The following is a 27,187-nucleotide window of genomic DNA, read 5'->3' as shown; positions in this document are numbered from 1 at the left end:
GGCTCAGTGACCCTTTGGAGTGAGTAACTCCCTGCGTGGCCCCTCGTTACCCTGGGTGGCAAAAACCCAGCGGCTTGCAGAGGCGGGAACCTTTGCACTGGGAGACGGAGAAAATGGGGTAATACAGGGCTTGAGTGAGAGGCTGGTGTTGCCACCTCACAGCTCAGGCCTTTTGTTTAGCAGGCTTTGCTATGGAATAGGGCAAGGAAGCAAAGACAAACCCACAAGTGTCATTTTTTAAAATATTTTATTAATTTGTAGAAAAAATAAAACATCAAGTTTCACCCACGGTATAAACACTTGAAGATTCTTTGTTTTGTTCATGTCAATGACAAACAATACCTACATAAAGTGCCTATTATTATTTTTTTTCTTGTAAAACCCTTCCCTCTCCCCCCACCCTCCCCAAATCTTGCAAATCAAACAAGACAAATGTAAACAAGAGTCAGTTTTTTGGTCCATCGGGGCTGCAACTCTGCAATGTCTTTGCAACAGCTTAGGAGTGTCTTCTGCATGTGTTTTGCAGACACAGATGAACACACAACACAGAGTCAGAGTCCGTGCACAGCTTCTCAAGTTGAAAAAAAAAAAAAAACAAGAACCAACCCCAAAGCCCCAGGCAGGTGCTGGCAGGCCCCTGCCCTCCCTCCTGAGGACAGTGCCCGAGGCTGGGTGGTTTGGGAGGGAAAGAAACACCAAGGTCTGTGCCCTCCACACTCATCCTCCCACCTGGCTGCCCAGCAGCTCACCCTTTCCCCGTCTCTTTGCCCAGAGGAGGAGGCTGTTCCCAGTGACATCCCCTCCTGCCCTCCAAAGCCTCCCCCTTCGCATCCCTCGCTCCCAAAATGCACCCCCAGGGAGGGACATGATGAAAGCGGGAGGAGGGAAGCTGGGGGAGAGGCGACACCCTCTCTGCCCGGGTGGGCACCTGCCCAAAGTCAATTCGGAAACGAGCATCTTTCCCCCTCCTTTCCTTCTTTCTTTCCTTCCTTCCTTCCCGTGGCAAGCGGGGGCTCCTAGCTGATCACGCAGCGATCCTTCTCCTTGCCGTGCCCGCCGCCGATGGCTTTCTTCCGGATGTACATGAGGTCGCTGTGCACGCTGGGCCGCCGGGCGAAGGGGGCCACGATGCCGTACGCCTCCTCCGTGCTGCCCCGGCCCCCCTCCTTCAGCAGCTTTTTGCCTTTCAGCGCTTTCTTGTGCAGGATGTCGCAGTACTGCACCGAGACCTTGCGGTGCAGGTCAGGGCTCATCTCGCTCGGCAGCTTGGCCATGGCGAAGAGCGCCTGGAACATCTGGTCCAGGCTGCTGTTCCTCTTGGCCGAGATCTCGAAGTAGGCACATTTTTTGGGGTCCCCTCCCACCAGCTGCTCGATCTCCCGGGGCTGCACCTCCCGGTAAAAGTCCCGGTCGCCCTTGTTGCCGCAGATGACCAGGGGCACCTCTATGTTCTCCTTGGTTTTATTCTTCAGGCACGACTTAGTCTCCAGGATTTGCTGCTTCAGGCGCTGCACCTCCTCAAAGGAGTCACGGTTGTCCAGGCTGAACACGAGGATGAACACATCTCCTGGGGACAAAGAGGGAACATGAGATCGTTCCAGGGATAGGGACACACAGAGACCCACTCCTAAGCCAAACAGACTTGGAGAAGGAAGGACCAGGCAGCACCTGGGTCCTGCATCCTCCAGTCCACCAAGAAGAGCTGCCCATCCACTTGAAAACACAAAATCCTATCTCCCTCCTCCCAGGACTGGAAAAACATCCCCAAACTGAGCAGGAGTCTGGCAGAGGGACCCTCTGACAAGTACCTGTGAGGATGGAGAGGCGGCGCATGGCTGGGAAGGGGTGGTTGCCCGACGTGTCCAGGATGTCGAGCTGGTACACCTCACCGCGGATGCTGTAGAACTTGCGGTGGAAATCCTCGATGGTGGGCGTGTATTGCTCCTCGAAGCGGCCGGTGAGGAAGCGCGAGACGATGGCCGTCTTGCCCACCTTGGAGGAGCCCAGGATGACCATGCGGTAGCAGTTCTTGGCGGGGATGCTCAGCTCGGCCTCGCTGGGACACATCTTCTTGATCATCGCTGCCAGTTTCATTGACGCCGGCAAAAGTGCAGCTTGCGCCGAAAAGGAGAGGTGAAGAAGGAGGAAGGCGCTGCCTGCCCGGCTGCTCAGCCCCTCTTCCCTCTCAGGAAGGGTCGGTGTGAGCTCTGCACGGCGGCCGCCACGTTATATGGAGCCGGCAGCGACCGCCCCTCGGCGCGTCACGGCCCGGGGCGGCGGCGGCTGAGTCAGCGCCCGGCTCCGCGCCCGGCTCGGCCCGCGCCCCCCGCCGGGCTCCGGGCTGCGCGCTCCGCTCCCGTCCGCAGCCTCGTTCGCGCTCCCGGGGCTCGGTTGCCTGGCCCCGTTCACAGCCCGGTTGGGACTCCGGGTGTTTGACACCCCTGTCCCGTTCGCAGTCCCGTTCCCAGTCCGGCTGCTGCGCAGCCCGGTCCCGTTCCCATCCCAGTTCGCACTCCCGGTGCTGCCCAGCCCGGTCCCGTTCCCACCCCGGTTGTCACTCCCGGAGATGCACGGCCAGATCCCGTTTCCATCCCGGTTCGCGCTCCCGGAGTTGCACAGCCCGGTCCAGCTCGCAGCCCGACTGGAACTGCCGGTGCTTCGAAGTCCCGCTCGCAGACCTGCTCACACTCCCGGTCCCTTTCACAGTCCCGTTTGTAAACAGATCTCTTTGCATCTCAGCACGGGGTCCCTGTGCTTTGTATCCGTCCCGTTCTCAGCCCGGTGCGGGCTCCCGGCGCCCCGCAGCCGGCTCGGGGCTCTCGGGGCTCGGGGAGTGGGGTCACCCCGAGATGCAGGAACCGGGGACGGGGGTGCAGAGGGTCCCAAGCCGCTCCCTGAGGTGTTTTTGCTCCGGTTTACACTTGCCAGGTGCAAATGCCCGAAACACAGGAGAAAAGACCCCGTTCCGTGCCAGCTCCAGTGCGCGGGGCCGGGAGCAGAGCGAAGTCTCGGTCCTACCGGGGGCTGCGGCGCGGGCTGGGGGCTGCCCCCTTGGCGGAGGCTCTTAGGAGGGCGGCTTTCCCTTGACCCCGACCTCGGCCCTGATCCCGGACCCTGATCCCGGTCCCTGTCCCGGTGCCGGGGCGCCGAGCGCTGCCGCTGCAGCGCCGGTTCTCCCCGCTAGGGGACAGGCGAGAGTCCGGCCGGCGGCAGCGCGCACAGGGCCGGGAAGGGTAATGGGAACGTGGACGGTGCCGTACTGGGAGAACTGGGAGAACTGGGAATGGTTAGCCTGGGGAAGAGAAGGCTCCAGGAAGACCTTAGAGCCCCTTCCAGTGCCTAAAGGAGCTACAAGAGAGATGGAGAGGGACTTTGGGCGAGGGCTGGAGTGACAGGACAAGAGGGAATGACTTCACACTAACAGATGGCAGAACTAGATGGGTATACTGGGAAAAAATTCTTCCCTCTGAGAGTGGTGAGGTACTGGAACAGTTTGCCCAGAGTGGCTGCACCCATCGCTGGAAGTGTCCAAGGCCAAGTTGGATGGGATGTGGAGCAACCTGGTCGAGTGGAAGGTGTCCCTGCCCATGGCAGGGGGTGGAACAAGATGAGCTTTAAGGTCCTTCCAACCCAGACTGTTCTATGATAAAAATAAATTTTTTAAAAATAGATGTTAAAAAACCCCACCAACCAAAAAAAGACTTAGCAAAAGGTGATGCTTTAATAAGGTTCGGGGCAGCAGAAGCCTCCCTATAACACAGAGAGGGACCTCAGGGACAGCCAGAACACACAGACTGGGGCAGAGTGGTGCCTTTCATCAGCACCACTTAGGAAATGGATGGTGCTGAGCTTCTCCTTTCCCCTGAGTGTGGTCTCATGCTTGGATATTAATTTAAACACTCTTGGAAGGCTTACAGAGGAATTGTGGTTGTCTGTGGGGTGGAAGGGAGCAGCAATTTAAACAGCCCAGTACAGCCCCATCCCTGCCCGCAGGGAAACATCCTGCCCAGAGGCACAAGGACACTTGGAGGAGAGAAAGTGGGACAGTTTCCTGTGTTTATTCATCTGTGTGCGAGACAGCAAAGAAGTTTAATAGCCTAACACAAAACCCAAATGTATCACCCCAAATAACAAAAAGATCATTTAATTGAAGCGGTTGATGGAAAACAACAGGGAGAATAGGAAATGGCAACCTCTGGAGGACAGACAAATCAAATATCTCAATCAGCATTTATTGTTGGCCGTACAACTATTAATAGAGTCAGGAACAGGTAAAAATAGCCCACTCGAAACCTGCTCCTGGCTGACAGGAAAAAAATCCATTTGCGCCTTCTAAACAGTTCTTTGGGCAGAGCATGCCAGGAGACAGATGTGCACTGGGATCCTGTGGGTTTGGTGGAGTGGGACCAGAGCCAGGGACCCCCTGACAGCGAGGGCAGGACATCAGGGACCCAGGGCGGGTGGAGGAGAGCCAGTGGTGGTTGGAACTCCCAGGAAAGAGGATGGGGGCACTTTCTGTGCCATCCCAGAGCGCAGCTCCTCACGGAGTCACGCAGAGCCCAAGCAGGGAGCATTACACAGCATTAGCTGAGTCCTCCCAGGCTCATCTAGAAACTCATCTCCTGTAGGAGCAAAGCACATTTGCTGGGAGCCGCTGCCAGTGATTGATGATAAAGGATCCACCTTGCTGCGAGGCAAAGCCTTCCCACGGTTATGACTCTTTTACAAATCACCACCTATTTCTGACCTGACTGCAAATAGCCCAAGGCTTAAGCAGAGGCAGGTAAAAGGGCATTTCCCCCATGGCTGCCAGAGTTCACCCCTGCTATTTGTGGGATGTTTGGCTCCTTGCCTGGTTTTGGAGGATAGAGGCTCTTTCATGCATCAGCTCAGCACAGCCAGAGCCGCAGGCAGGATGCTCTGCACAAATCCCAGTGACACCTTTAATGGAATCACCTTCAACACAGATCAATCCTTGTTTCCTTGCTATTTCCCTCCCTATTTTCACCCTCCTTGGTTTACCAGCCACCTGCCAACCAGCAAAACCTACCCTGTGTCTGCGAGCAAGTGGCTGAGGAAAGGAAATTCCACAAAAGTCACACAAACATCCCAGCGACAGAACATGTGGCTCCCAAGGGCCTGGCTTGGACGAACTGTGCAGCAGCAAAACAGAGCTCACAGCAGCAGCACCACGGCAAAAATGTAGGAAGCAAAATGTTCCAGAAAGCAGGAGCGGCAGCGGGGTGCTCAGCACAGGGACAGGAGAGCAGGGGATACTCGGAAAAGGACAATTACATCAGAACATGAGTTTGGTTTCTGAGTGTGCTGCAGAGCTGGGAAGGATCATCCCCCCGGGGCAGGGCTGGCCTCGGTTCACGGCCGGATCCTGCGGGTCCAAGCAGTGAAACAGGACTGGAAGAGCCATTTGTGCCGTTCCCAGCTGGCACATGCAGACCCTGCAGCTCTCCCAGGCCATGGAGAGGAGCACATCCCGCATGAGCTCCTTGTCATTGCCCTTAAGATGCTTCACATCCTACCAAGGGCTCATCCCCTCTGCAGCAGCACACAGCATTCCCTGGCTCTGGAGCAACCACACACGGAGCCAAGCCCGCTGCCCAGCCCGGCTCTCCTGGCTCCCCAGTTCTTGCTTTTCTCCCTCAGGACTGTCCTTTTGACAGGGTCCCTCTCCCGGGGGGGGGGGCGGGGCCTACAGCAAGCCAATGTCCAGCTCCTTACCTCGCTCCCAAAGAACCAGTGTGGGCTGTACATTTCCCAGCAGCTGCTGGTGAACAGCAGGGACTTGTGGGACCCCAAATCCTGCCCTGGCTGCTCCCCTGGGGTGGGAGATGAAGTGAATGGCCAGAGGAAGAGGGGAGCAGCTGGGTAGGGAAGGGGAGGGAGGCTTTAGCCATAGTTCTTGCTTGTCCCCCTGAGGAAAAGCATCTGATTAAATCAAGATGCAGCATCCAGGGTTGCTATTCATTCCCTATATTATTAGCTTGTCTCATTTTATTAAATCTCTTTAAGGCTTTTCAGAAGAAGCACGTAATTCCCACCATATAATTTTTCCCAGATGAGATATGATGCAGAAGCTGCTCCTTCTCTGGGGACCGGGGGGTGGCTTTATTTGTTTCCTTCCCCCAACCCCTGCTTCTTTAGCAACACTTCTCATGTCTCTTGATTCCTTTTAACACTTGGGATTTGATTAAGAGAGAATCTGAAAGCCTGAGACATGTTCCAAATCCCCAGATCCCCTGGAGTTATCCAGGCAAGGGGTGGCAAGAGGTCCCTTGGAGACAACATCCCTCCGCCCGGCGTGATGCAGCTCCGAGCCAGGAAATCCCCCACTCCCAGTTTCCATCTCCTTTCATCCCATCCTCTCACCCACAGTTCACTGAAATGCAGCAGCATCCTGCCAGCCTGAACAAAGGTGTCTCCATGTTTTGGATGTGTCCCCAAACTCCAGCCTCTTCTGCTCCCTTCCAAAGAGCAGAGTTTCCTTCAGCTTCTCTGAGATTAGAGAGAAATGTCACCTGTAACTGGAGATAGGCAGCAACTGGGCTTGGAGTACAAGGCACAGGGGAGAGGGAGGCTTGGTGACCCCAGTGGATGCATTGCTGTGGATTTCAGGCAGGTTCCCATGGAAATAGCGATGGTTGGCAGGGTTGGTAGGACAGAAATTAAAGCCCAGGAGGAGGCAGGGAGCCAGGTGGGCAGTGCCAGGCAGGAGCTGGCAGAGGGAAGGGTAGTGATGCTGAGGGCTCAGAGCCTGGAGATGCTTCCTGTCAGGTCCCACATCTGCTCGGGTGGGTCCAGAGGGGCTGAGGCCAGAGCAGGGGTGGAGAGGTTGGGATTTGGGGGAGTTGAGCTGGGCAAAGGCTGAGCCAGTGCCCAAATCCAAGACCCTTGAGGCTCCCATCCCAGCAGGCAGAGCCCAGCCCCGGCATCTTCCCAGGACTCTGGCGGCTCTGAGCCCTCCTGCGACCCAGGCTGGGAAAGGAGCCGCGCTCCGTAAACAGTTCCTCCACGAAGAAAAGGCAACATGGAAAAAGCAGCACATTCCTACCATTTTTTCCCTTTGAAATAGGAGCCAAGGAGGATGTGGCTCACCGGGCTGTCTCGGGGTGGCTTTGGAGTGTGAAAATTAAAGAAAACAGCCTCGTAACTTGTCCTCTGCCTCATGGCGGGAGCTCCGTGCGTAAGGACCCCCGAGTGAGGGTGGAAATGGGCTGGGCTGGGTTAGATGGAGTCTTCTCCACTCTGTCCTCGATGGGGGTGATGCCGTGGGCAGGGGGACAATGGGCATGGGGTGCTGCTGCTGCTGCTCTCTGGGCACTGCAGGAAATTTCAAAGCTTTCCCTGGACACCCATGAGTTGGGAACTGCCTGTATCCCAGATCCCGAGCATGGGCCTGCCAGAGTGCCCATGTGGCTCAGCCCTGGGATTTGTTTGGGCTCCAGCACTGGGAGTTTCCCACATGGGAATAGCTTCCCACCACGGTGTTCTTCCCATTTCTTTGTGACCATTTTTTCCCTACACAACAGGGATAGAACAGACTGGTTTATTCCCCTGTAAAGATAAATTCTGTCATGTCCCCTGTCCACCTTCTCTGGATTAAGGGACTCCCAATAAAGCAGTGCCCAAACTGCCCCCAAAGCTCAAAGCTCATCTTGGCTTTTACATCAAATCCCAACTGCTGGCAAAAAAGCCAAGGTTCTGCCTCAGCTTTGGGATGGGTTTGGGAGCCCCCACCAGAGCCCTGAGCACCCCATTTCCTGCCATCTTCCCAAGCAGCCAAAGGGCAGACTCAGCCAGCAGGAGCCCGGCGGGAATGGCGAATTCCCAATGCCGCCAGTGCCGAACGTGCTGCCCGGATTGTGCCACGTGTTTACTCTCTGTGTTTGTTTGCCACGTAAGGGCTGGTGGCCGTCCCTCCCCTGGAGCAAGGCAGCGCAGCTTCCCTGGACGAAAGCAAACACGGGCACAGGGTTATGGGCAGTCATAACGGAGGGAAGGGCCTTTGGAATGTGTCCCTGCTTCTGCATGTCACCCCATCAGGGAAAGGACCACAGGATGCAGCCTCCATCTCCTGAAGTGCTCCTGGATGAAGCATCCTGTGAGCGTGGAGCTGGCACATCCCCTTTGCTGGGGCGTTTATTGCACAGATGATCCCCTCATCCCAAGGAATTACCATGTGCAGTTCCATGGAAGGGAGATGTGTGGGGGGAGCCATGCAAGCAACCATGCAGAGAAACCCTCTGTGAGGGTGGGCACAGAGGTTGTGTGGTGGGATGGGGGACCTGAGGCAGCACAAAGCAATGGCCTCGGTGACCCAGCTGTCCCTGCCAGGTAGGAGTTGAGATTTAACTAGTTTCTCCTTTCCTGGTGTTTGCTCTGGAGAAATATCTCAAACTTCAAAGGAAGTGTTATCTTTGGTGTCAGCACACAGCATCACGTGAGACAATTCCCAAGGCTGCAAACAACCCCCCTGCCAAGCTCCAGTGGGCCCAGAAAGCTCCACGCTGGATTTTGAAGGCATGAAGTTACGAAAATGGCCCCATGACCCCATTTCCAGGGACCCCATTTGGTCCTTGATGTCTCTGTAAAAGCCAGAGGGATGTGCCTGCCTGTGGCAGCGTGGAGCTGGGGCTGCTGGGGCTGGTCCTGGGGGTCCCACAGTGTCCAAAGGTCCTGCCTTTGGAAGCAGCAGGATTCATGTTCTGACCCAGGGGCCATGAGATCCATCCCTGCATTCATGCAGGATATGTCCCAGCTGCAGCCAGGAAGAGGAGAAACAGCTGCAACACCACTAGCACTTCATGCTCAGCCTGAAGGTTTCACCCTCTCCCTGTGTAATCTCAAATTCTTGGAAATATTAGGCAATTGGAGAGGAATCACATTTTTTTTCCTTATAACCAAGGAGAGTCCCCTAATCCCTTGTTGTTAAACACTGTAAAACAACACCAATAATGGTGTCTCTGTGTTTCCCTCCCTGCAGCCCCGGGGAATAGCACAGCACCACCTGGGACTGGTCCTGGCGAGGGCCACCCCCTGCCCCAGGGAGAAACGTGGGCTCAGACCCCTTGAGATGGGCTGGAACATCACCTTCCAGCTCCTCACATTCCCTCTTCAGGGAGAGAGCAGACGCCTCTAAAATGTCAAACTCCAACTTTATGGCAGCCAGAACCAGTTCTGTGAAGGCAGAGACATTTAATCCATTCTGGCTGCTGTGGGAAGAACTACTAAAACCAGGGATGTGTCTGGCATAACCCCAGAAAAAAACCCTTGTGCAATGCAATGCGAAACTGCCACAGAATGTCTGGGAAGTGGGAAGGGCTGGAAATGGCAGAAGGGCGAAGGAGTCCATGAAGCCAGTCCCAGCACAGCACAAATCCCTGTGCTCATGGGATGCTGTGGGCATGGGATGGCAAACAGCTCCACCACTGGGGTTTACAGTGACAGACACACATTTTAGGAGGCTGATATTGGCTGGGGAGGGGAATGGTACAACTGGGGTCCCCTCTGGCCTTGCAGAAGGGACTGGGAACAGCACACATGGTCCCCAGACCGGGAATAAGACAGCACAAATACAGCCCTTGCTGTGTTCTCATTAGGAGTAATTCTTCCCGTATGAGCACGTGCTTCTTCAGTAAATACTGATTTCACTTATCAACAAATCCAAGTTTATTGACATCAGAGACTTTGAGCCAGGACTGGCAACTCTGACATAAATTGTCTGAATAATGCAATGTATCCTCTCCTCGATGGTTGCTATGGGTACTGGGCCAGTTTAGCCTCCGTCTATAAACATTAACTGTGAAGGGGATGTGGAAACTTATCTAAAAATAAAATACTATGCCCAAATCTTTGAGAGGAAGGTTGTGGAGATGGCAATAAAAAAAGAAATCTATGTGTAATGGTTCTGAAGTGATGAAACACAAACACAGCATTTGTGAGCCCTTCCGGAGGAAATGGAGGCTGGACTGAAAAGAGACCAACACTTTTAATTCTGCTGAGCAATGCCCAGAGGGTGAATTAATTACAATGTGCAAAGCAAAAGGAAATGGAACCGTTTCATGGAGGTGACACTGAGAAGAGGGAGGACCCTCTGTGGAGGGGATGATGTGATGCTGAGATGTGGCCCCGCGCTCCAGTGCCCGTGTGGGAGCCGGCAGCAGCACAGCTCCCTTCTCCAGCACCTGCTCGCTTGGTCATTTACAGTTTATTTCTCAAACTGTTCTGGGAATCTGTAAAAACAGAGCCTGAGGCCGCAGCATCACCTCTGGAGTCTTTCTGTTCAAGGCAGGATCCAGTGGGGGGAAATTCTGGGATGTGCCGAGGCTGGTAGCAGGGGCAGAGGGGCACATCCGTACCCGGCTGCTGCATGGTGTGGAAGGCAGAAACAAACCTTTCCCTTCCTCCCTCCCTCCCACCCACTGCCCCTGCAAGGCAGTGAAAAACAGCTGGAAGGCACTGGGTGGTGGGAAAGGCAGCAGGACCCTCATGTGGACCCAGGGAAAAGGAGGGGCCAGGGCATCAACATGGCCAGGGGTGGGATATCTGTGAGGTGCAGATATGGATTGACTTCCCCTGGGTCTTCTCCGTGCTGGGATTTCCCCATGGGACAGCTGCCATCCCTCCATCACCCTGGGCTGTGGTTTAGGTCATACATTCACATCCCTGTGCTTTTCAATCACTTTTCTCGGAGCCTTTGCAATAGTGCAGAGACGCTGCAGGGCTCTGCACGGGTGGGAAACTGCAGATCTGGACGGGGAGGTTCCTTTCCCAAAAAAGAGGGGCTTGGTTGTTGGGTTTGCAGCAGGTTTTGCTGTTGTTGAGCTCACACCAGATTCCTCTGTTCCCTCCCCAGCTGCATTTGAATCCTCAGGGGCTCCCGAGCCCTCTCCATTGCTGCACCCGAGCTTTGTCTGCTTCTCATAGCTCTTAGGCAGCATCTTCAGATGATCTTCAGGGTCAGCTGGAGCTGGTGCTTCCATATGCTCAGAGCTCACTTATGAAAGGCCCCCAGTGTCTCCATCATTACTCTGCTTTCCCTCCAGTCCAAAGGAAATTCCTTTTTCCCTGCAGATCTCCAATAATCGGTGTGGGAGAAGAGGTGGGGAGGTCTCTCACTGTGTCACTCCCAGGAGAGCATCAGGAGCTTCAGTGACCTGGACAGAGACCTGGGGAGAGGGACCTCCATCTCCCATGGGCTGTGGCAAGGAGTTGCCACCACACTCAGGCTATTCCTCTGGTCACTTCCAGTGCTGCAGGGAGCTCAGTCAGCTCATTAAGGGTTGCTGGGCTAATTACTAGGATACATCTCAGTAGGAAAATGGGCAAATCAGACAGTGTGGGGACCGGAGAGGCACGAGGTACCTGAGAGAGTGCTCTGCAAAAGGCAAAGGGACAAGAGTCCATTGGGGACCTCACTGGTGCCACAGCAGCTCTGTCAGCAGCAGTTATGGTGCTGCCAAAACCTCAGCAGTGCTGTGGGATCATCCCAACTCTCCAACAACCAGCAGGCAAATGCACTGGGAGTTCCAGGATGGCAATGAACCCCCAGGAAAGGAGCCTGGCCAGGAGCTTGTGCTTTTGCAGAAGCCTTTGATCCCCCAAACAAGCCTGGGCTGAGGTTTTAGGGTGAGCCCACCGGCAGAAATGTTCCTGGCTCAGGCAAGGAGCAGCTGGATCAGAGATGCCTGATTTCCCTGAGGGATGAGGAGGCACACATGCCCTCTCACACCATCCTTGCCACTCTCTGGAGCACCTGCCACGGCCAATAGCTGTTTTTTTCTGCCTGATTCAGATTAAGCCTGGAGCCTTGAAGCTTCCCAGCAATTTTCCCTCACACTGATTCTCAAGTGTATAATCAAAACAATTTGGGGGCTGCTGGTCGGGTGCCAAGAGGCGGACACAACTGCTGCTGTGAAAAGCCTCTCTGCCTGGGATTTTGCAGAAGCTTGAAGCTCAAATGCTTTGAGAAGTGTGGAAAGGACTCTGGAGGAGCTGGGGAAGGCAGGACTGGGCAGGGGTGCTCGTTGGTGGGGGAGCCCAGCAAAGCAGCCCCTGAAATGCCCATCAGCAAACGTACCTGGGGCTAGCTGCTCTTCACTCCCTTCTGCTTCCGCCGATAGATTTCCTCTGTGAAAGGCCTGTAGTTGGGAGGATGGGAGAGAGGGGGCAGAGACAAAAGACAGGGGCAAAAGAAGGGAGGAAGAATTAAAATCAAGACTAGTGAGCGCTCTCCTTTGGGCCTACAAAATCTGTCCTTCATGGGTTGGCACAGCCTGGCTATTCCTGTGCCGTGGCAATCCTGGTCTCAGCCTCTCTGGGTTGTGGAGCAGCTACAGGACCATCCCTGGATTGTGGAGCAGCTACAGGACCATCCCCGTGCGGAGCAGAATGAGGCTCAGCACACACCCAGACTCCCCCTCATGCAGACCGTGGCTCTCTGCATCTCCTCCTCCCTTGCAAATACAAAAGACCTTTCACCAGTACAACTGCTACTTCTGGGAATTACTGTGTGCTGCTCCATCCTGTGCTGCTGGCTGGGCTATTGTGGTGCAAAACAGCAGAGAAGCCCATCCAAGGAACTACAAAATGCAAGTGCTTCTTGTAGAGGCTCTTCTGAAGACACAATGAGTCCTCTCACTGCCTTCCTTATTGTTCTTCTATAAACAGAATCTGGCACCCAAAAGGAAAAAAAGGTCTCATTTTGCTAAAAATAAAATATGCACAAACGTTCATAGAACTCAGCAAATAGTTTCAGAGTGGAATCTGCCCATTATCAAAACAATTGAAAAATAATCCTCTGTTTTCCTTCTTCCCTGCTGAATTAATTGGAAAAAAACATCTCTACTTGTGCAGTTCTCTGAAACCTCGGGAGTTAAAGCTGGTAGAAATAATTAGAAGCTCTCCAGTTCTGCACAGCTACTCACCCCTCGTACAGCACAGCGATTGTGTAGGAAATTGCCACTACAGCTGTCAGCAAAAGGCCAGCTGGGCTGGCATGCCTGTTTTGAAAGAGAAGGGAAGGATCAGGTAAGTACATGGGCTTATGCAAGACCTGGTTGAGAAAGTGAAATGAGACACTGGGCTGCACAGAGCTCTCGCTCGCTCATTAAACAGAAGCGAACAAAAGGGTTGGGGTTTTTTCTGTGCGTAATGTTAACTGTCTTAGACAGATGTTCCTTGGCAAAGACTTCCCCAGCCTACTTCAGCGACTTCTTTTAAGTCTGATCCCTGCTATGAGAGCTCCTGCTTTGATGCTAAATCCTGAGATTATAGGGATGTTTAAGGGCTGAGCAGCTGCTGACATACGGCTGCAGCTCCCAGCCCATGCTCTGAGGGAAATGCCTGATGTCCCAAAAAGATGGGCCACCCAGGGCACAGGGGACACCAGGCAGACAGAGCAGCGTATGGCACCGCACACATCCAAGTGGCGCCTCAGGCAGTGCAGGGATGGGAATGGGAATGGAAAGGGATGGGAAGGTCCATTCCTGCCCTGGGAAGGGTGCTGGGCTGGGTGCTGCATCAGGGCTGGGTGCTGCACTGGGGCCTGGTTCACTTTTAAACCCATTTCAAGGTGTTTCAGGAATGTGTCCTCCAGCGAGATGTCACCAGGCACAGCATGGGGGACCAATGCCACCCACCGCTCCTCACTGTCTGGTTATGGGGAGAGATGATCAAGAACTGTGGATACAATGGAGATGGCTGTTCCTTTTAGCAGGGGCCAAAGCTTTGGGACCAAAAATCCTCATCACCTCCTGCTCTAAAGAGAGACGTCATAGAATCACAGAATGGTTTTGATTGGAAAGGATCTCAAAGGTCATCTCATCCCGCCCCCTGCCATAGGCAGGGACACCTTCCACAATCCCAGCCTGCTCCAAACCCTGTCCAGCCTGGCCTCGCACATTTCCTCACCAAGGGCCAGATAAATACTTTATTTGCTGACAGCGTCCCCCTCAGAGCTGAGCTGCCACCAGCAGTTAAAGGCAATCACCAGAGTCCTAATTAAGGGGGATAATTAAGATAAGCTTTAAAGTTTCTTCCAACCCAAACCATTCTGTGATTTTATGAGGACAAACATCCCACAAGCCTGGTACAAGGTGACTTGTGCTGCTGGGAAAACACACCTGCAGAGAGAGACTGAACTACCTAAACCTTGTACTGGAGCCACTTTCAGGTACCACCCAGCCTCCTCAGTTCCTGAAGAGGCACCCACAAATCTCCACCTTTTCACTGTTTTCATTCTATAATAACTTTTTCCCTCATTAGGAAGCTTCGGGCAACTTCTTTCTCTCCCAACCCCCTGCTATTACATGCTTAGTCATGTCTCCTTCTTGATTCCTATCAGAGAGAACAAATTTACATGATTGTTTGTTGACAGCAAGACCTCTAATTGCATCATTTGGCTGCAGCTCCAGCTCTGATTTACACAGTCTGCTGCTGTGAGTTAGAACACTTCCCTACCAGAGGCACACAAAACTGTCCCCACACAGTGAATGCTCCATTTGTCTCGCAGGAGAAACGAGGCTGCTCGACACAGGTGATGACCAGAATTTGGGTGAACTGTTCCTGTCCTCTTATGAGTTTGACCTACATATTAGGCCACATCTGATTGTAGCAGTGATGATGAATCAGTCAGGAAGGTTTTGTTGTCCTAGAAGGACTTTTTCTTTGGGTAGAAAGTCTGTCTGTCCCCAGCCTTGCTGCAGCTCCCCATGGCTGTGGGTTGTCACCCCATTTGATGCTTTTAAGGCTGGACTGGAGTCAGAGGACAGAATGATTTATGTGATGTGTTTTCACCCCTTATGGATGAAAATGGATCAATCCTTTGGGTTCTGATACCAGGATAAGGAGTGATGCATCACCAATGGAGGACAAATGTGCTTTGTGTTCCAGGTCTGGCCAGAACCAGACAGCAAACACATTCCTCCAGCATCCTTCCCGCTGCCACAGAGATGGGACATCAGCTCTGGCCTCTGCGGGCAGACACCTGACATCTTCTGAAAGCCCTGGGACCTCAGGAGACAGCGTGGACCCCCACAAAAATTCAGCCAGTGGAGGGTGTCCAGAGAAGGGAATGGAGCTGGAGATGGGTCTGGAGCATCAGGAGCAGCTGAGGAGGCTGGGGGGGCTCAACCTGGAGAAAAGCAGGCTCGGGGAACTTTCTCACTCTCTCCAACTCCCAGACAGAAGGGTGGAGCCAGGGATACAAGCGACAGGAAAAGAGGGAATGGCCTCAGGAGGCCCCACAGGAGGTTTAGGTTGGATATTGGGAAAATTTCTTCCCCAGAAGGGTTGTCAAGCCCTGGCACAGGCTGCCCAGGGCAGTGGTGGAGTCACCATCCCTGGAGGGATTTAAAGCCAGGTAAATGTGGCATTTGGGGACATGTTTTAGTGGTGATCATGGCAGTGCTGGGTTAATGCTTGGACTCGATGACTTTAGAATCCTTTTCCAACCTAAATGACTGTGTGATTATATGAACCGAGATCCCAGGGAAGACAAACAGCCAAAACCACCGAGAGAAGGGTTGTGCTGAGCTCCCCCCAGGCAGGTGGGCGGTGTCTTGGTGCCACTTTGCACAGCTCCAGCCATTTGTTCACAGCAATTATTTGTCACGCCTCGCTGGCCTTAATGGTGGCAGCCTTTTAACGAGAAAAAGCAGGCAATCCCTGCTATCCTGAGCTGCTTCGAGCTGCTCTTGCTCGGAATTGTGGTGGAAGACCACAATGAGAGGGGTGATGAAGGGATTCTGTGACAGAAACAGCTCAGGAGAGTTCAGTGGATTCTGCAAAGGTTTTAGGAAGTAGTTTGATGCTAATTTTAAAACAAATTAAGATCTCCTTACAATTCCTCCTGGTCAAATTCCTCCTTCTGTGCTGCTGTGGGGGGACTCATCCTGCCCCAGCTCCGCCCCACTTCCCACAGCAATATCCATGTTTCCATGGTGCTGCTGCAGACCCTGTGGCCAACTCTCGTGTCCAGCATTGCCTCCCTCTGGCTCTCCTGCGCCATTTCCCAGGATTTAAACCCCATCCAGTGCCGTGGCTGTGCCAGGAAGGGAAACAGCCTCACGCAGCCAACCCTGACAGCACCGGGGGGGGGATTTCAAGTGCAGAACTAACAGCAACAAGGCTCAGTGGAGACAGGAGAGAAACCATCAGCTTTACTTATTACCAGGGCCTGCACACATGGCTGAAAAAATGACCAGAAAGTGGCAAAGCACTTCATTTTTCCACCCAAGCAGAGGAGAAGTGGTCACAGTCAGGAGCACCAGTGCAAAATACCCAGTGGTAATGGCCTGCAACACTCCACGGGTTCCTGAAGTAACACAGCCAGGGTTTTTTTTTTCTCCTGGGCAAATAAATAAAATGTGATATTAAATGAAAACCACATCAAACTTGTTACACTGAATAGAGTATATTGCTCATTTGCTGCTAAATTACAGCCTATTCATTTCCTCCTAGGCAGGCTATTAAGCTGTGTTGTATCACACAAGGAGTGTTTCGGAAGTGTTATCACTGTGGGCTGGGGGAAAGGGTGGCTTGGCTTGTTTTGTTTTTGTCAGAGTAATTGCAGGGTCACACTGCTCCCCAGTCCCAGTGCCCTGCCCCTGCCGAGTGACACCCTGCATGAATTTGGCCCTGACTGTTGATTTTTCCACGTGCAGAGTCTGCCAAGGACCTCATTCAGCTGCAGAGCATTTGCTGATGCCTCCTCTCCCCCAGCACTTGGCTGCTATTTATTTTTCTACAACAAATGCTGCGAGTGTTTTGAGACAGCACAAGATTTTCCACGCACAAAAATAGCCAGGGAGACAGAAGTCAGGGGATGCTGCACTTTCTCTGCCATCACAGCATGTTTTTTTGGCCCCCAATGCAGCCTGGCACCTCATGCCCTGCCAAGAAACCCCACACTCGCCCTACAACCAGAGGTGTTTGTAGGGGCACGTACTCACATGAGGGACCAGCCCAGGTAGATGGCTGTGCTGCCCCAGTACATGGGATTATCCAGGACGCTGAAGGGGAAGCTGGTCACTTTTTCCTCCATCAGGATGCCAAAGTAATCACCTAAGAGCAAGCAGAGAGCTTCTGGTTAGGCTCCATGAAACTGGGAGTCATGGGGGGCTTTGGCACACTGATACCCTCCCTGTGCCACAGGGCATCCCTGCCAGGGATACACAGCAAAGGATTTTAGCACTGACTTCCAGGCTGAGAAAACAGCAACAAATAAGTTGTTTGTTTACTTTGTGTCTATCAGCTTTTCCAGGAATGGCTCTTTGCCCACGAGGAAGATTCCTGCATTGCAATGAGGTTATGGCAGCCATGTCCCTCATCAGGACGCAGCTCTCGAGGTCCCAACTGGTTAATTCTGGTTTTCTCACTTGTAAAATTGCCTGTCAGATGCCACTCCACAAGGAAGCAAGTGCACAGGAGCAAATCCATTTAATGTGAAAATAAGCCCAGTGCCGTGTAATGGCGTTTGGAGCTGTTATAATCATGACCACCACGACCAAATGCCCTCATCCATAATGTCACCCTTATCTCATAGTTCAGAGAATTTCTCAGAATTTCAGAAAATAGCACCTCTGCCTACAAAACACGCAGTTATTGGCACAATGATGATGATGATAATGGGTGATTGTCATCTGTAATGAGGAAAGCTTTCAGAACTGTCAGTATCCAACCAGCTTCCCATCTACCTCGGAGTAATCCTTCCACCCTCCTGAAAGGAGCTTGGAAAAGAAATGACAAGGAGGTGTGCAGCTCGTGAGCAACATTTCGGGGGGGGGTAAAGGGCCAGGATGCAGATCTCTGATTCTGCTGGTCTTACAAGTGAGACCAAAAAGGGCCACATCTACACAGCTTTTAAATCCCTCCTGGGATGGTGACTCCACCACTGCCCTGGGCAGCCTGTGCCAGGGCTTGACAACCCTTCTGGGGAAGAAATTTTCCCAATATCCAAACTAAACCTCCCATGGTGCAACTTGAGGTCATCTCCTCTTGTCCTGCCCCTTGTTCCCTGGGAGCAGAGCCTGACCCCCCACCCCGGCTGCCCCCTCCTGTCAGGGAGTTGTGGAGACCCAAAAGGTTCCCCCTGAGCCTCCTTTTCTCCAGGCTGAGCCCCCCACAGCTCCTTCAGCTTCTCCAGGTGCTCCAGACCCTTCCCCAGCTCTGTTCCCTTCTGTCCACTGTACCATCCATGCTCCATGTCCACTGCACAAGACAAGCATGGATCCGTGAGGAGCAGCCGGTCCCTCAGCCCAGAGCACTGCCACCACCTCAGGCTGTGTCCCCAGCTTTGCTGCCAGCCCCTTCCCTGACCTTGGGCAAGTCTCCTCCGTCCCTCCCGGTGCTATTGTGCACCGATCATAACATCAGTCTTTCTTAGAGCACAGCGGGTGGTGAGGACTAATGTATGGTGAGAAAGTGCTCACAAATCCAGATGAAAGGCATTACAGGAGTGCAAACTATTCAAGGTTATTATTATTACCTGGATCGTAGTGTAATTTCTTTGACCTCACATGGTGCTAAAACATTTATTTCTAAGGATAAACAGCCCCTGCCCAATTACACAATGCTTTTGGGCTTTAACTACAGGCCACTAAGTGAGATAATTGCCTCGTATTCATACTATATGTTCTCACAGTTACTTGGCAATACATCTCTGAGATTGTTCTGGTAGAAAGAACACATCACCCCCTGCCACAGCCCGTTTCTGTGCTTTCTTATGTGTCAAAATGCTTCATTATCCCCTGCCCGCCCTCGCCTTTGAGCTGAACGCCTCACTCCCCAAATGGCACTGGCGCTGAGGAGGTTGACACAAAGCCCTGGGTTTGTGGGGCTGGCAGGGGCTTATCTGTACCCAGCACTGGTGGGGCTGTGGAACCCTCCAGGCAGGCTCCCCACGAGCAGGAGCACACAGGCAGCTCCCCAGGAGCTTTTCCAACGTAATCTCTGCCTCTAAACCTGCACAGGTCAATGAACATGAGCACCAGAGAGGTGGTTTATATGTGTTTTATGTTCAGAGAGGTGCTTAGGGAAAGGACTGTGTGTTGTGTTGCACAGCATCACCCTGGGCATCTCCTGTGCCTTCACTGAGCCCTCAAATCAGGAATCAGCTCCTTGCCAAGCTGAGGGGCTTTGGCATCTAATTTGAGCTGGTTTTTGCTGGAGGTCTGTGCAGCCATCTCACTGCACACAGTGGGATCACCAAAAAGCCATTCAGTGCACTCTGCAAGGCTCCCCAGAATCCCTGGAGCCTGACCTGGGCTGAAGCACCACCTCTGCTTCACCCTGGAGAGTTGCTGCCTTCTCCAGGCCCAGCAACAGACTTCGGTCAAGTCAGATTGACTTGAAATCTTGGTCAGTGCTGGAAGAAATGTCACTGGGGTATGAGGCAGATGGGCTCAGACAGGCAAAGCAGCCTCTCCATGTCCTCAGCCTCGGGAAGCCAAGCCCTCATCACTGTGTTTTTTGGGAAGCAGGGGAAACAGTGAGGGTGCTGAAGTGATGCCTGAATCCCAGTGAGGGCACAGCATGGAGACAGGGCACTAGGGACGGCTCTGCCAGGGAGAGGGGCCACATCCAGCTGCTGCAAACAGCATCTGGAGCTGGTGCTGCTGTGCTGGAGATGGGGTGGCACAGCCAGGCTTGCTGGAGAAGGGTGACTCACACGGCTCCCACTGCACTGTTTAGCCCACACTAGAGACACAAAGTGTTCTGCAGCTGCTCCAGAGCCTAAATGTGCTGTAAGGAAGGAATTCAACAGGCAGCCCTGTGCCCTGCCTAGTTCAGCCCTCACTGCTGTAGGAAAACCCACAAAGGAAGGGTCACATCCAGCTCCAGTAATTTTTGAAGCGCCTGTGTGTCAGAGGCTCTCTCAAAACTTCTCTTGAGCTCAGATGCCAACAGTGAGAAGAAGCTGGACGCCCAAGCAGTGCACCCTTTGCTACCTGAAGTCCTTGCTCCTCCAGCAGTGCCAGTGCAGCATGAAAATCCTGCACGGATGTTGGAAGTACCCATCCTGAGAGAGTCTTGAGCAAGAGATCCTCAGAGACCTGCAGACTCAGTGTCTTTTCCATGGCTGGGTAACAAACCACACTGAGGGGCATTCTCCATTAAGAGTTTGCTGACTTGGACTCACGGGGCTTATGTGAAGCGGAAAAGCTCTTACCAGTCCAAGGATGGATCCTCCGTGGGGCTCCAGCTGGGCCATGCCTCAGTGCTGCAGAGGTCCTGAGCCAGCCTGGCTGCATTAGCACGGGCTCCTGGCATGTCCCCGGCCTGACTCAGCTCCGCCCTGGTGCCCCTCATGCCCCGCTAGCAGAGAGAGCTGGTCCTGCTGTGTCAGTCCAGGGCAGTGGTGGCAGGGAGAGCCTCCCCAGCAGAGAGGATGGCGCAGAAATGCCTTATATGGACCACTGACACCCACCTCTTCCCAGCCTCGGGGGATACAGATCCGAGGGACAGGGCCCCCTCACCCCTTATGCTGAGCCTGACTCACTTGTTTGCTTTTTCCCAGCGGTTCAAGTCCAGTGGATCCTCCTGGTCGGATGAATCAGGCTTTACGTAAACAACTCCAGATCTGGCTGAACTTCAGGAGCGTTCAAGCAGTTCTTGCTGACGGGTACTCCTGTGCCTGGCCTTTCTGGACATGTCTCCACAGGCACAGCATCACTCCAGGGGGCTACTGGTGATTTTGGAGGATGCTGGTGCCCGGTAGCTGAGGAACAGGGGTGTGACAGGGGGCCAGGAGTGAGGCTGCACATGGAGGGTGCAGGCACATGTTCAGGAGTGCTGAGCTCTATTTCTGGCAGCAGGATTTTGGCCAACTCAACACATTTCTTTGCAACTCCACTTGAAACCAGGAAGGCTTATTACGTCCCTCTCTTCTTCCTAGCGACGCCACAGGAGCTAATTGAATTTGGTTTGTAAAGCACTTGCAAAAGCACAGCCTAAATGAGGTGTCAAAGCTGGGGCTGTGATTATTTCAGCCAGCAGGAGCTGCCCCTTTCCTTGGATATTTATTGTTCCTGTCTCTACTTTATTTTTATGAATTCCACACATACTGGCATGTTTTTAAAGTCAACAATGCCAACAGAATTACGCTCTAAATGTTAAAGCAGGCGCAGTGGAAAATGCCTTCTGCCATAAAGCGGCAGATAAAAGGATCTGTCAACGAACATCAGGTTTATTGCAGAGGGGAGAGCAAACAACATCCTGCCTCAGCACGTGTGACGAGCAGGTGGGTGCTCGGAGCAGGGCTGCTGGACAGCTCACAACCGCTGCGCCGGTGCCACTTGTGGGGTCTTGAACTTGGAGTCCCTTTTCTGGAGGGTGTTTGGGCTGGCAGATGAGCAGCTGTGCTCCAAACCTCCAGGCTTGATGCTGGAGGTGATGGGATTTGCTGTATAAAACCACTGTGCTGTCCTCTCAGTGCGAGGTAACTGAGGTAACAGCAGGGTTGGACCATGCTTTGGTATCATAATGACAAAGCTAACAGCCCTGAAAGCAAGGACGAGGAAATTCCCACAGGACTCTGCCCTAGCAAGAGATCCCTGCAAGGATTAAATGCACTTTCTGGTAAAGCTGTTGGATTTTCAGTGCTTACCTAGGAACGTCCCAGTGAAACCCAGTGCTAAGAAGCTGGAGATGACAAACAAGGTCCCTACAGCCGAGATGGCCAAGCCTGAGTAGTAGGTCCAGTGTAAGTCCCAGCCCTCCAGCTTCGGCTGGCTCTTCATGGCTTCTGTGAAGCTGTCAAGGAGACAACAAGGGCTGTTAAAAACAGCAACTCATTATTAACATCACCCATGTCTCCCTGGGAGATGTGGAGCTTTGGGAGTGGAAGCTGCTGAGGAAGTCCCTTCTCCAGATCCCTTTTCCACCCAGGCCTACTCAACCACCCAATGGGAAAAGCAATCAGCTGAAGGCTGTGAGCAGCCACGGCTTGACTGGGGGCTGGTATTTCTACCCACAACCCTTGCTAGCTCCTGGAAATACCAGCCCCACTGACTTGTGATATCAAAAGCTTTGCCTTATTGACCAAATCCCAGTTTTCACCATTACTGAGAGCTCTGGGACAAACACCCTTGCAAATGCTGGAGGCTGCGATGCCTCGGCACAGGACTCGAAGAGCTGGGAACAACTGGCTGGATTATCTCGTGCTCCCACCCCCGTTTCCCTCCATCAAAATATTTTGCAGCATTCATGCGTTAGCCACGTGCCCAGGAGTGATTCACGGCTGGAGCCTGACAGTCAGGGGGAGGATTGGAACGGCAAAAGGAAAATACGAGAGAAGAGGGAGTGTGAACACAGCTCCTCCATTCCAGGCTGGGTCAGGCATTTCAGGTCTGACCTTCCAAATACTCGTTTGTGATCGGAATAATGCTGACCACTCCCTTCAGCCCCCTGAACTCTGCCCAGAGCCAGGGCTTGGCAGGCTCAGCATCGCACACGGCTCCGACACAAACGCATGGTGACAAAAGAGACAACGCTGTGATTAAAAAAACACCATTAATAACACAAGAGGAGATAACAGACCTACAGAGCTCTACACAGTGTTTCCCCACATGTTGTTGACACATGAGGTAGGAAACTTTGAGCCTTTTTTTAATGAGCACCCTGGAGGCTAAAATTCAAGTAGAATAACAGCTCTCCTGCACCTCCAGCCACCACTGTCTGTCAGGGCCAGGAGAGTTATTCCTGCTCACAGTCCTGGGCTCCTCAGCTGGAAAGTCCTTCCTTAGTGCAGGGCTTGGGATAGTTTCTTCCCCTGGTGTCCATCTTCCCTAAGCCCTGCAAACCCCTGGATTTTCTCTGTTGCCCAAATAAAGGCTGAGACAGAAAGTCCTGCCTGCATGGCTGAAGGCCAGGAAGCTGGAAACACACCTTTCAAAGGCTTGATGGCAAGTTCATGCATCAAGCAAGTCCAGGATAATACTTAAACTCCATGGTTTAGGAATCTGGCTGATATCTTTTGTTCACTTTGGAGCTTGCTCCCACTAGGTTTTCTATTGTTGAGGAGTTTTTAGGACCTCAGAGCAAGACATTTAACCATTAGTTTGGACTGGAGCAAGGAAATAAAACACGGAATAAATGTAACACGCTCAGAAGTGAGCAGGAACACAGCATCTGAGTGATTTACACTCTGGAAATTACAGGGAAATTCCTTTTCCTGGGAGCCAAGCACAGACAGAGGAACAACGGCGTGGCCCCAGGCGATGTAAGCACAGTCCCCAGGGCTGGCCCTCCTCCAGTGCCCAGCACAGCTCCCTGTGCTCACCAGGCACACACTGGCTTAGCTTAAAGTCATTTCCGATGGGAAGACGCAAATCTGGCTGCACTGTGAAGCAGCAGCAGCTGCACAACCCTTTGCATCATCTCCGTGGCGTTTATTTTTAAATGACACAAGTCTCCTCTACGAGGAAGCCAAAAAATCCACGTTCCTGCTACCAGCACTACCTGGGTTTGGGAGGAAAGCAATCTCCCTGCAGGGATGTGCCTTTCTGTCTGAGGAATTCTGGCCTGGCTGTGCACTCAGAACACACCCTGACATCCCTGGGGATGCTCTGGAGCTCTTTACTCACACAGAGCAGGATGTGCCTTTCACAGCATTAGGGTTTGGCTCCACATCTGGCCAGGATCTATCCAGAGGGCACCAGCACCAGGAAGGATTTTACAGGAATTTGCTGATCCCCAGGGAGGCAAATCTGGGACAGCAGCACTGAGCTGGAACCCACTTGGATCTCAGGCCTTGGCAAAGAGATGGCAAAGCAGAAAGAGGCACAGCAAGACCAAAGCCCTCAGAGCCTGCTTCTTGCTCTGGATAAGCTGGATCCACACTCTCCCACATCCTTGGGGCTCCTCTATCTGATGCTGGTGATCCGACCTGGTCTTGGAACATGGAACAAAGGTGCACGAACTGGCTGGCTGAGAATCAGCACAGCAAGTTTTGCTACCAGCACATGGTATGGTTTGTTTTGGCAAAGCTGTCTGTCCTGCTCCAGATGATCCCATCCCTCCTTTCCATGGTCGGATAGGCCTGCATTAGTTATTCTCATCAGCATGTCTTGCTCAGTTCCCTGCTGTTTGGCTTACAGCTAGAGAGGGAGGTGTTTGCACAGAGATAATGGACTGCCTTTCCCTCTAGGAATGGTTTATATCTTCCTAAACACACTCTCTATTTGCATTAAACATGATGCGCTCAGGAGTTTTCAGAATTGGTAAATAAACCTTTTAAGCATTTATGACACTGGGCCATGACAAGCAGCATGGAGCCATCAATTATTTCAGCATCCACGATGGTGAGGGAGCCTCCCTGGCCGTGTTTTGCCCTCCCTGGCAGGGAAGGACAAGGTTTTGGGCATTTCCCTTGCTAGTGAGCCAGTCTCCCGAAATACCACATATTTCAGTCTGTCATGAAACCAGTCCCTTCCTTCACGCGCCTCTGAGTCACGTTGGTGACAGCGTTTATTTCAGGCTCGTGACAAGGCAGTGGCGCAGCTCAGCACCCAAGAGGACATCAATTAGAGCCAGGCTTTGTCCCAGTACCTGGAATTGCCTTCTGTGCTGAGCGGAGCGATTGCCATGGTGAGCAGCATCCATCCCTTTTCCAGCACAGGGGAGGGTGGGGAGGCTGCGACCTACTTTGATCACATCCCTGGCTGCTGTCATGAGGAGGGCTGTCCCCATAGCGGGGCTTGGAAGGTGCCCCCAGCTTTGGCAAAGGGAAAATGGGGCTTCCCCTGAAATCTCCCCATATTTGCCAGTTTGAAGCATGATGCCAGAGGCACACATTCTCCATCAGCTGGGAAAAGCCCAAATCCTTCAACTCTGCTCTGGCCAAACTGGCAGATTTGGCTAATTCCTGTCAGGATGGAGCAGCCAAGGCAGCAGGCACTGTTCTGCCCACCCTTCCCAAAAACAGAGAGGCACTTGCTCAGACACTCAGAAGTCTTATCAGTGCTCCATGGGAATCCCAGAATGGCTTGGGTTGGAAGGGACCTTAAAGCTCATCTAGTTCCAGCCCCTGCCGTGGGCAGGGACACCTTCCACTATCCCAGGTTGCTCCAAGTCCCATCCAACCTGGCCTCGGACACTTCCAGGGATGGGGCAGCCACAGCTTCTCTGGGCAACCTGTGTTTCCACATAAAAAATTTTCTCATAAAAAATTTCTTCCTTGTATCTAGTCTGAATCTCTCCTCTTTCCATCTACCACATAATAAACCACATGAACTGGAAAACCACTCAAAGTGGTTCTGCACTATGGGGATGGACATGTCACACCAGTGGGTTCACAGGAAAAAAGTGGGAGTAAGGGAAATCGGCAGCAGATCCTCTGGTTGGGACATGGACAGGACATGCAGCCAGGTTTACACATCAGGTGCTGATTTATTCAACCAGAAAACTTAACAAGTCACAGCCCGAAATGCATCCCCAAAGGCCACGTGGAGCAGGAAGAAAACCTGGAAATATTGTACTAAAAGAAAAGTTGAGCTTTCTAGGTCTTGCTGGGGGCATCTCTCAGTAGTCCCCACCAAGTGTATTTTGTCATCCCTCTCCTCCAAAGGAGGACAAAGACCTCGTCCAGCAAACTGGGTCGCTGCAGGGAGCAGCCCAGCAGTGCTCCCTTTGAATGATCCCAAAAACCAGCCTGGAAACTGGGGCTGATAAGCACAATTGGAGCAGAATTGGGACAGGGGCCAGCAGGCAGCAAGGAAGCAGCAGCGGTACAGGCAACCAGGGTTTTGGTGACAACAGCCACCACTGCAAGGTGCCACAGTCACTGTGTGGGATGTCAGTCCGTGCCCTATGCCTGAGGTTTTGTTCCTTTTGGCTAAAGGAAGCCATGGGGATAAAAACCATCCGGTGGTGCCCAGCAGCACACGATGCAACAAAAGATCTTGTTAATTTGAAAACAGCAACCTCAACGACACTGAAATCGTCCTGCCGATACCACTGGCAATTGTCAGTCCTGTCATCATCCTCACAGCTTCTTTTGCCAATAATGACTCTGCTTTTCAGACAGCACTGGGGTGTGTGTGTTATTTAGGTCAGCTGGGGGCTGTGGCAGCTTCTCCCCCTGCCCCACATCTGTGCTGTGAGGTTTCCTCATCTGGATGCCGTGGGCAGGAGGTGCTGTTGGCTCCCTGGGGCTTTTCCTGAACAGCCATCAGATATTTCTGGCACTGTGGCTCAGAGGGGGCATCAGCTCCATCAGGCCACGCTCAATTCCCATCATCAAACTCGGTCACTTCTGCACACAGGGCCATGTGGTTCTGGGATCGATGCCATTTACAGCACACTCATTTAGGGTGCCAGCTCACAAAATTAAACAGGACTGAGCATAAGGTGAGAGGCACTACCTGGCAATGACAAACAACCCCTTTTCCGTGCAAAATCCTGTCCCAGGATAGATTTATTTTCCTGGAAAATAAATCAGCTCCAAGTGAGAAATCCACACTGGAGGCAATACCCAGAGTGTGGCATCAATGCAGGACTTGATGCCAGCCTGCAGCACGATGCCACTGAGCCATTGCCAATGGCACTGCCTGGCACAGCCTCTGCAGGACTCACTCACACGGAGACAACACGGGTACCCCAGTGGATGACCTGCAGTGCCCCCAGTCAAGGTGTGCACGTGGGTGTTGCATTTAAGCTGAGTCAAACATCCTGACACCTGTCAGGTAGGAGGCTCAGAAGCTCCCTGTGTACCTGCTCAGGGGTGGGGAGTGTGCCAGGGTGTGCCAAAGGCAGTGCAGGAGGGTTTGGAGGCAGTGCTAGTGGCTAATTGTGAATAAACTCATGAGGGGAAAGATGCCAACAACGTGGTGAGGGAGGAGAGAGCGACACCGGATGTGAGTCTGGAGGACAGTGAAGGTTGTCACGTCCCCTGTCACACAGATAACAGTCACAAACTGCACACAGTGCAGATAGTTCAAAAGTTCAGGAATTGTTTTCACAGATAGGAGCCTCGGTGATGGAAGTTCCTTCCTTCTTGTTTCTCTCAGAAAGAAACTGCTGTAACGAAAATAATCATTGCACCAAAGCAATTAAGGATGCTTGTCTTGTGCACTTGACTAAGCAGGTCCCCCCTGGTCACAGGTCAGTCTGGATTGCGAGCCAAGGCTGATAATGAAGCTGAGAGCTGGGAAGCATCTAATTGCTTAATTGA

At 52.9% G+C, this 27,187-nt stretch overlaps 2 protein-coding genes across 3 annotated transcripts in view; both read right to left on the bottom strand.

Moving 5' to 3' along the window:
- Positions 1-230: 230 nt before the first annotated feature.
- On the bottom strand, positions 231-2,217 carry LOC121672981 (dexamethasone-induced Ras-related protein 1-like). The gene is made up of 2 exons (XM_042045965.1): positions 1,809-2,217; positions 231-1,567 (listed from the first exon to the last, which is right to left on the bottom strand). Exons 1-2 carry the CDS (start codon positions 2,092-2,094, stop codon positions 1,017-1,019), a joined length of 837 nt encoding a protein of 278 aa, XP_041901899.1. The 5' UTR covers positions 2,095-2,217; the 3' UTR covers positions 231-1,016.
- A 7,767-nt stretch (positions 2,218-9,984) lies between these two features.
- The window catches only part of LOC121672975 (phosphatidylethanolamine N-methyltransferase-like), a 42,237-nt gene continuing 25,034 nt past the window's right edge, over positions 9,985-27,187 (bottom strand). For both annotated transcript variants that reach the window (XM_042045947.1, XM_042045946.1), the window contains exons 4-8: positions 21,623-21,768; positions 16,968-17,079; positions 12,942-13,016; positions 12,095-12,155; positions 9,985-11,392 (exon numbers count right to left, since the gene is read on the bottom strand). In XM_042045947.1, coding sequence (XP_041901881.1) covers positions 12,101-12,155; positions 12,942-13,016; positions 16,968-17,079; positions 21,623-21,768 — 388 coding nt within the window. In that variant the 3' untranslated portion in view covers positions 9,985-11,392; positions 12,095-12,100. The remainder of the gene's footprint in view (positions 11,393-12,094; positions 12,156-12,941; positions 13,017-16,967; positions 17,080-21,622; positions 21,769-27,187) is intronic.

This window comes from Corvus kubaryi, unplaced genomic scaffold (genome assembly GCF_017639235.1).
Source record: "Corvus kubaryi isolate FWS band 111438036 unplaced genomic scaffold, C.kubaryi_AGA036_p1.0 65067, whole genome shotgun sequence".
In the NCBI taxonomy this organism is placed as follows: Eukaryota; Metazoa; Chordata; class Aves; order Passeriformes; family Corvidae; genus Corvus; species Corvus kubaryi.
The sequence above is the reverse complement of the archived record's forward strand: the minus strand, read 5'-3'. Positions and strand labels throughout refer to the sequence as shown.

Coding starts and splice junctions, on each gene's coding strand:
- LOC121672981 (XM_042045965.1), bottom strand. CDS start 2,094: ATGAAACTGGCAGCGATGATCAAGAAGATGTGTCCCAGCGAGGCCGAG. Junction 1,568..1,808: donor CCGCCTCTCCATCCTCACAG/GTACTTGTCAGA, acceptor CTTTGTCCCCAG/GAGATGTGTTCATCCTCGTG.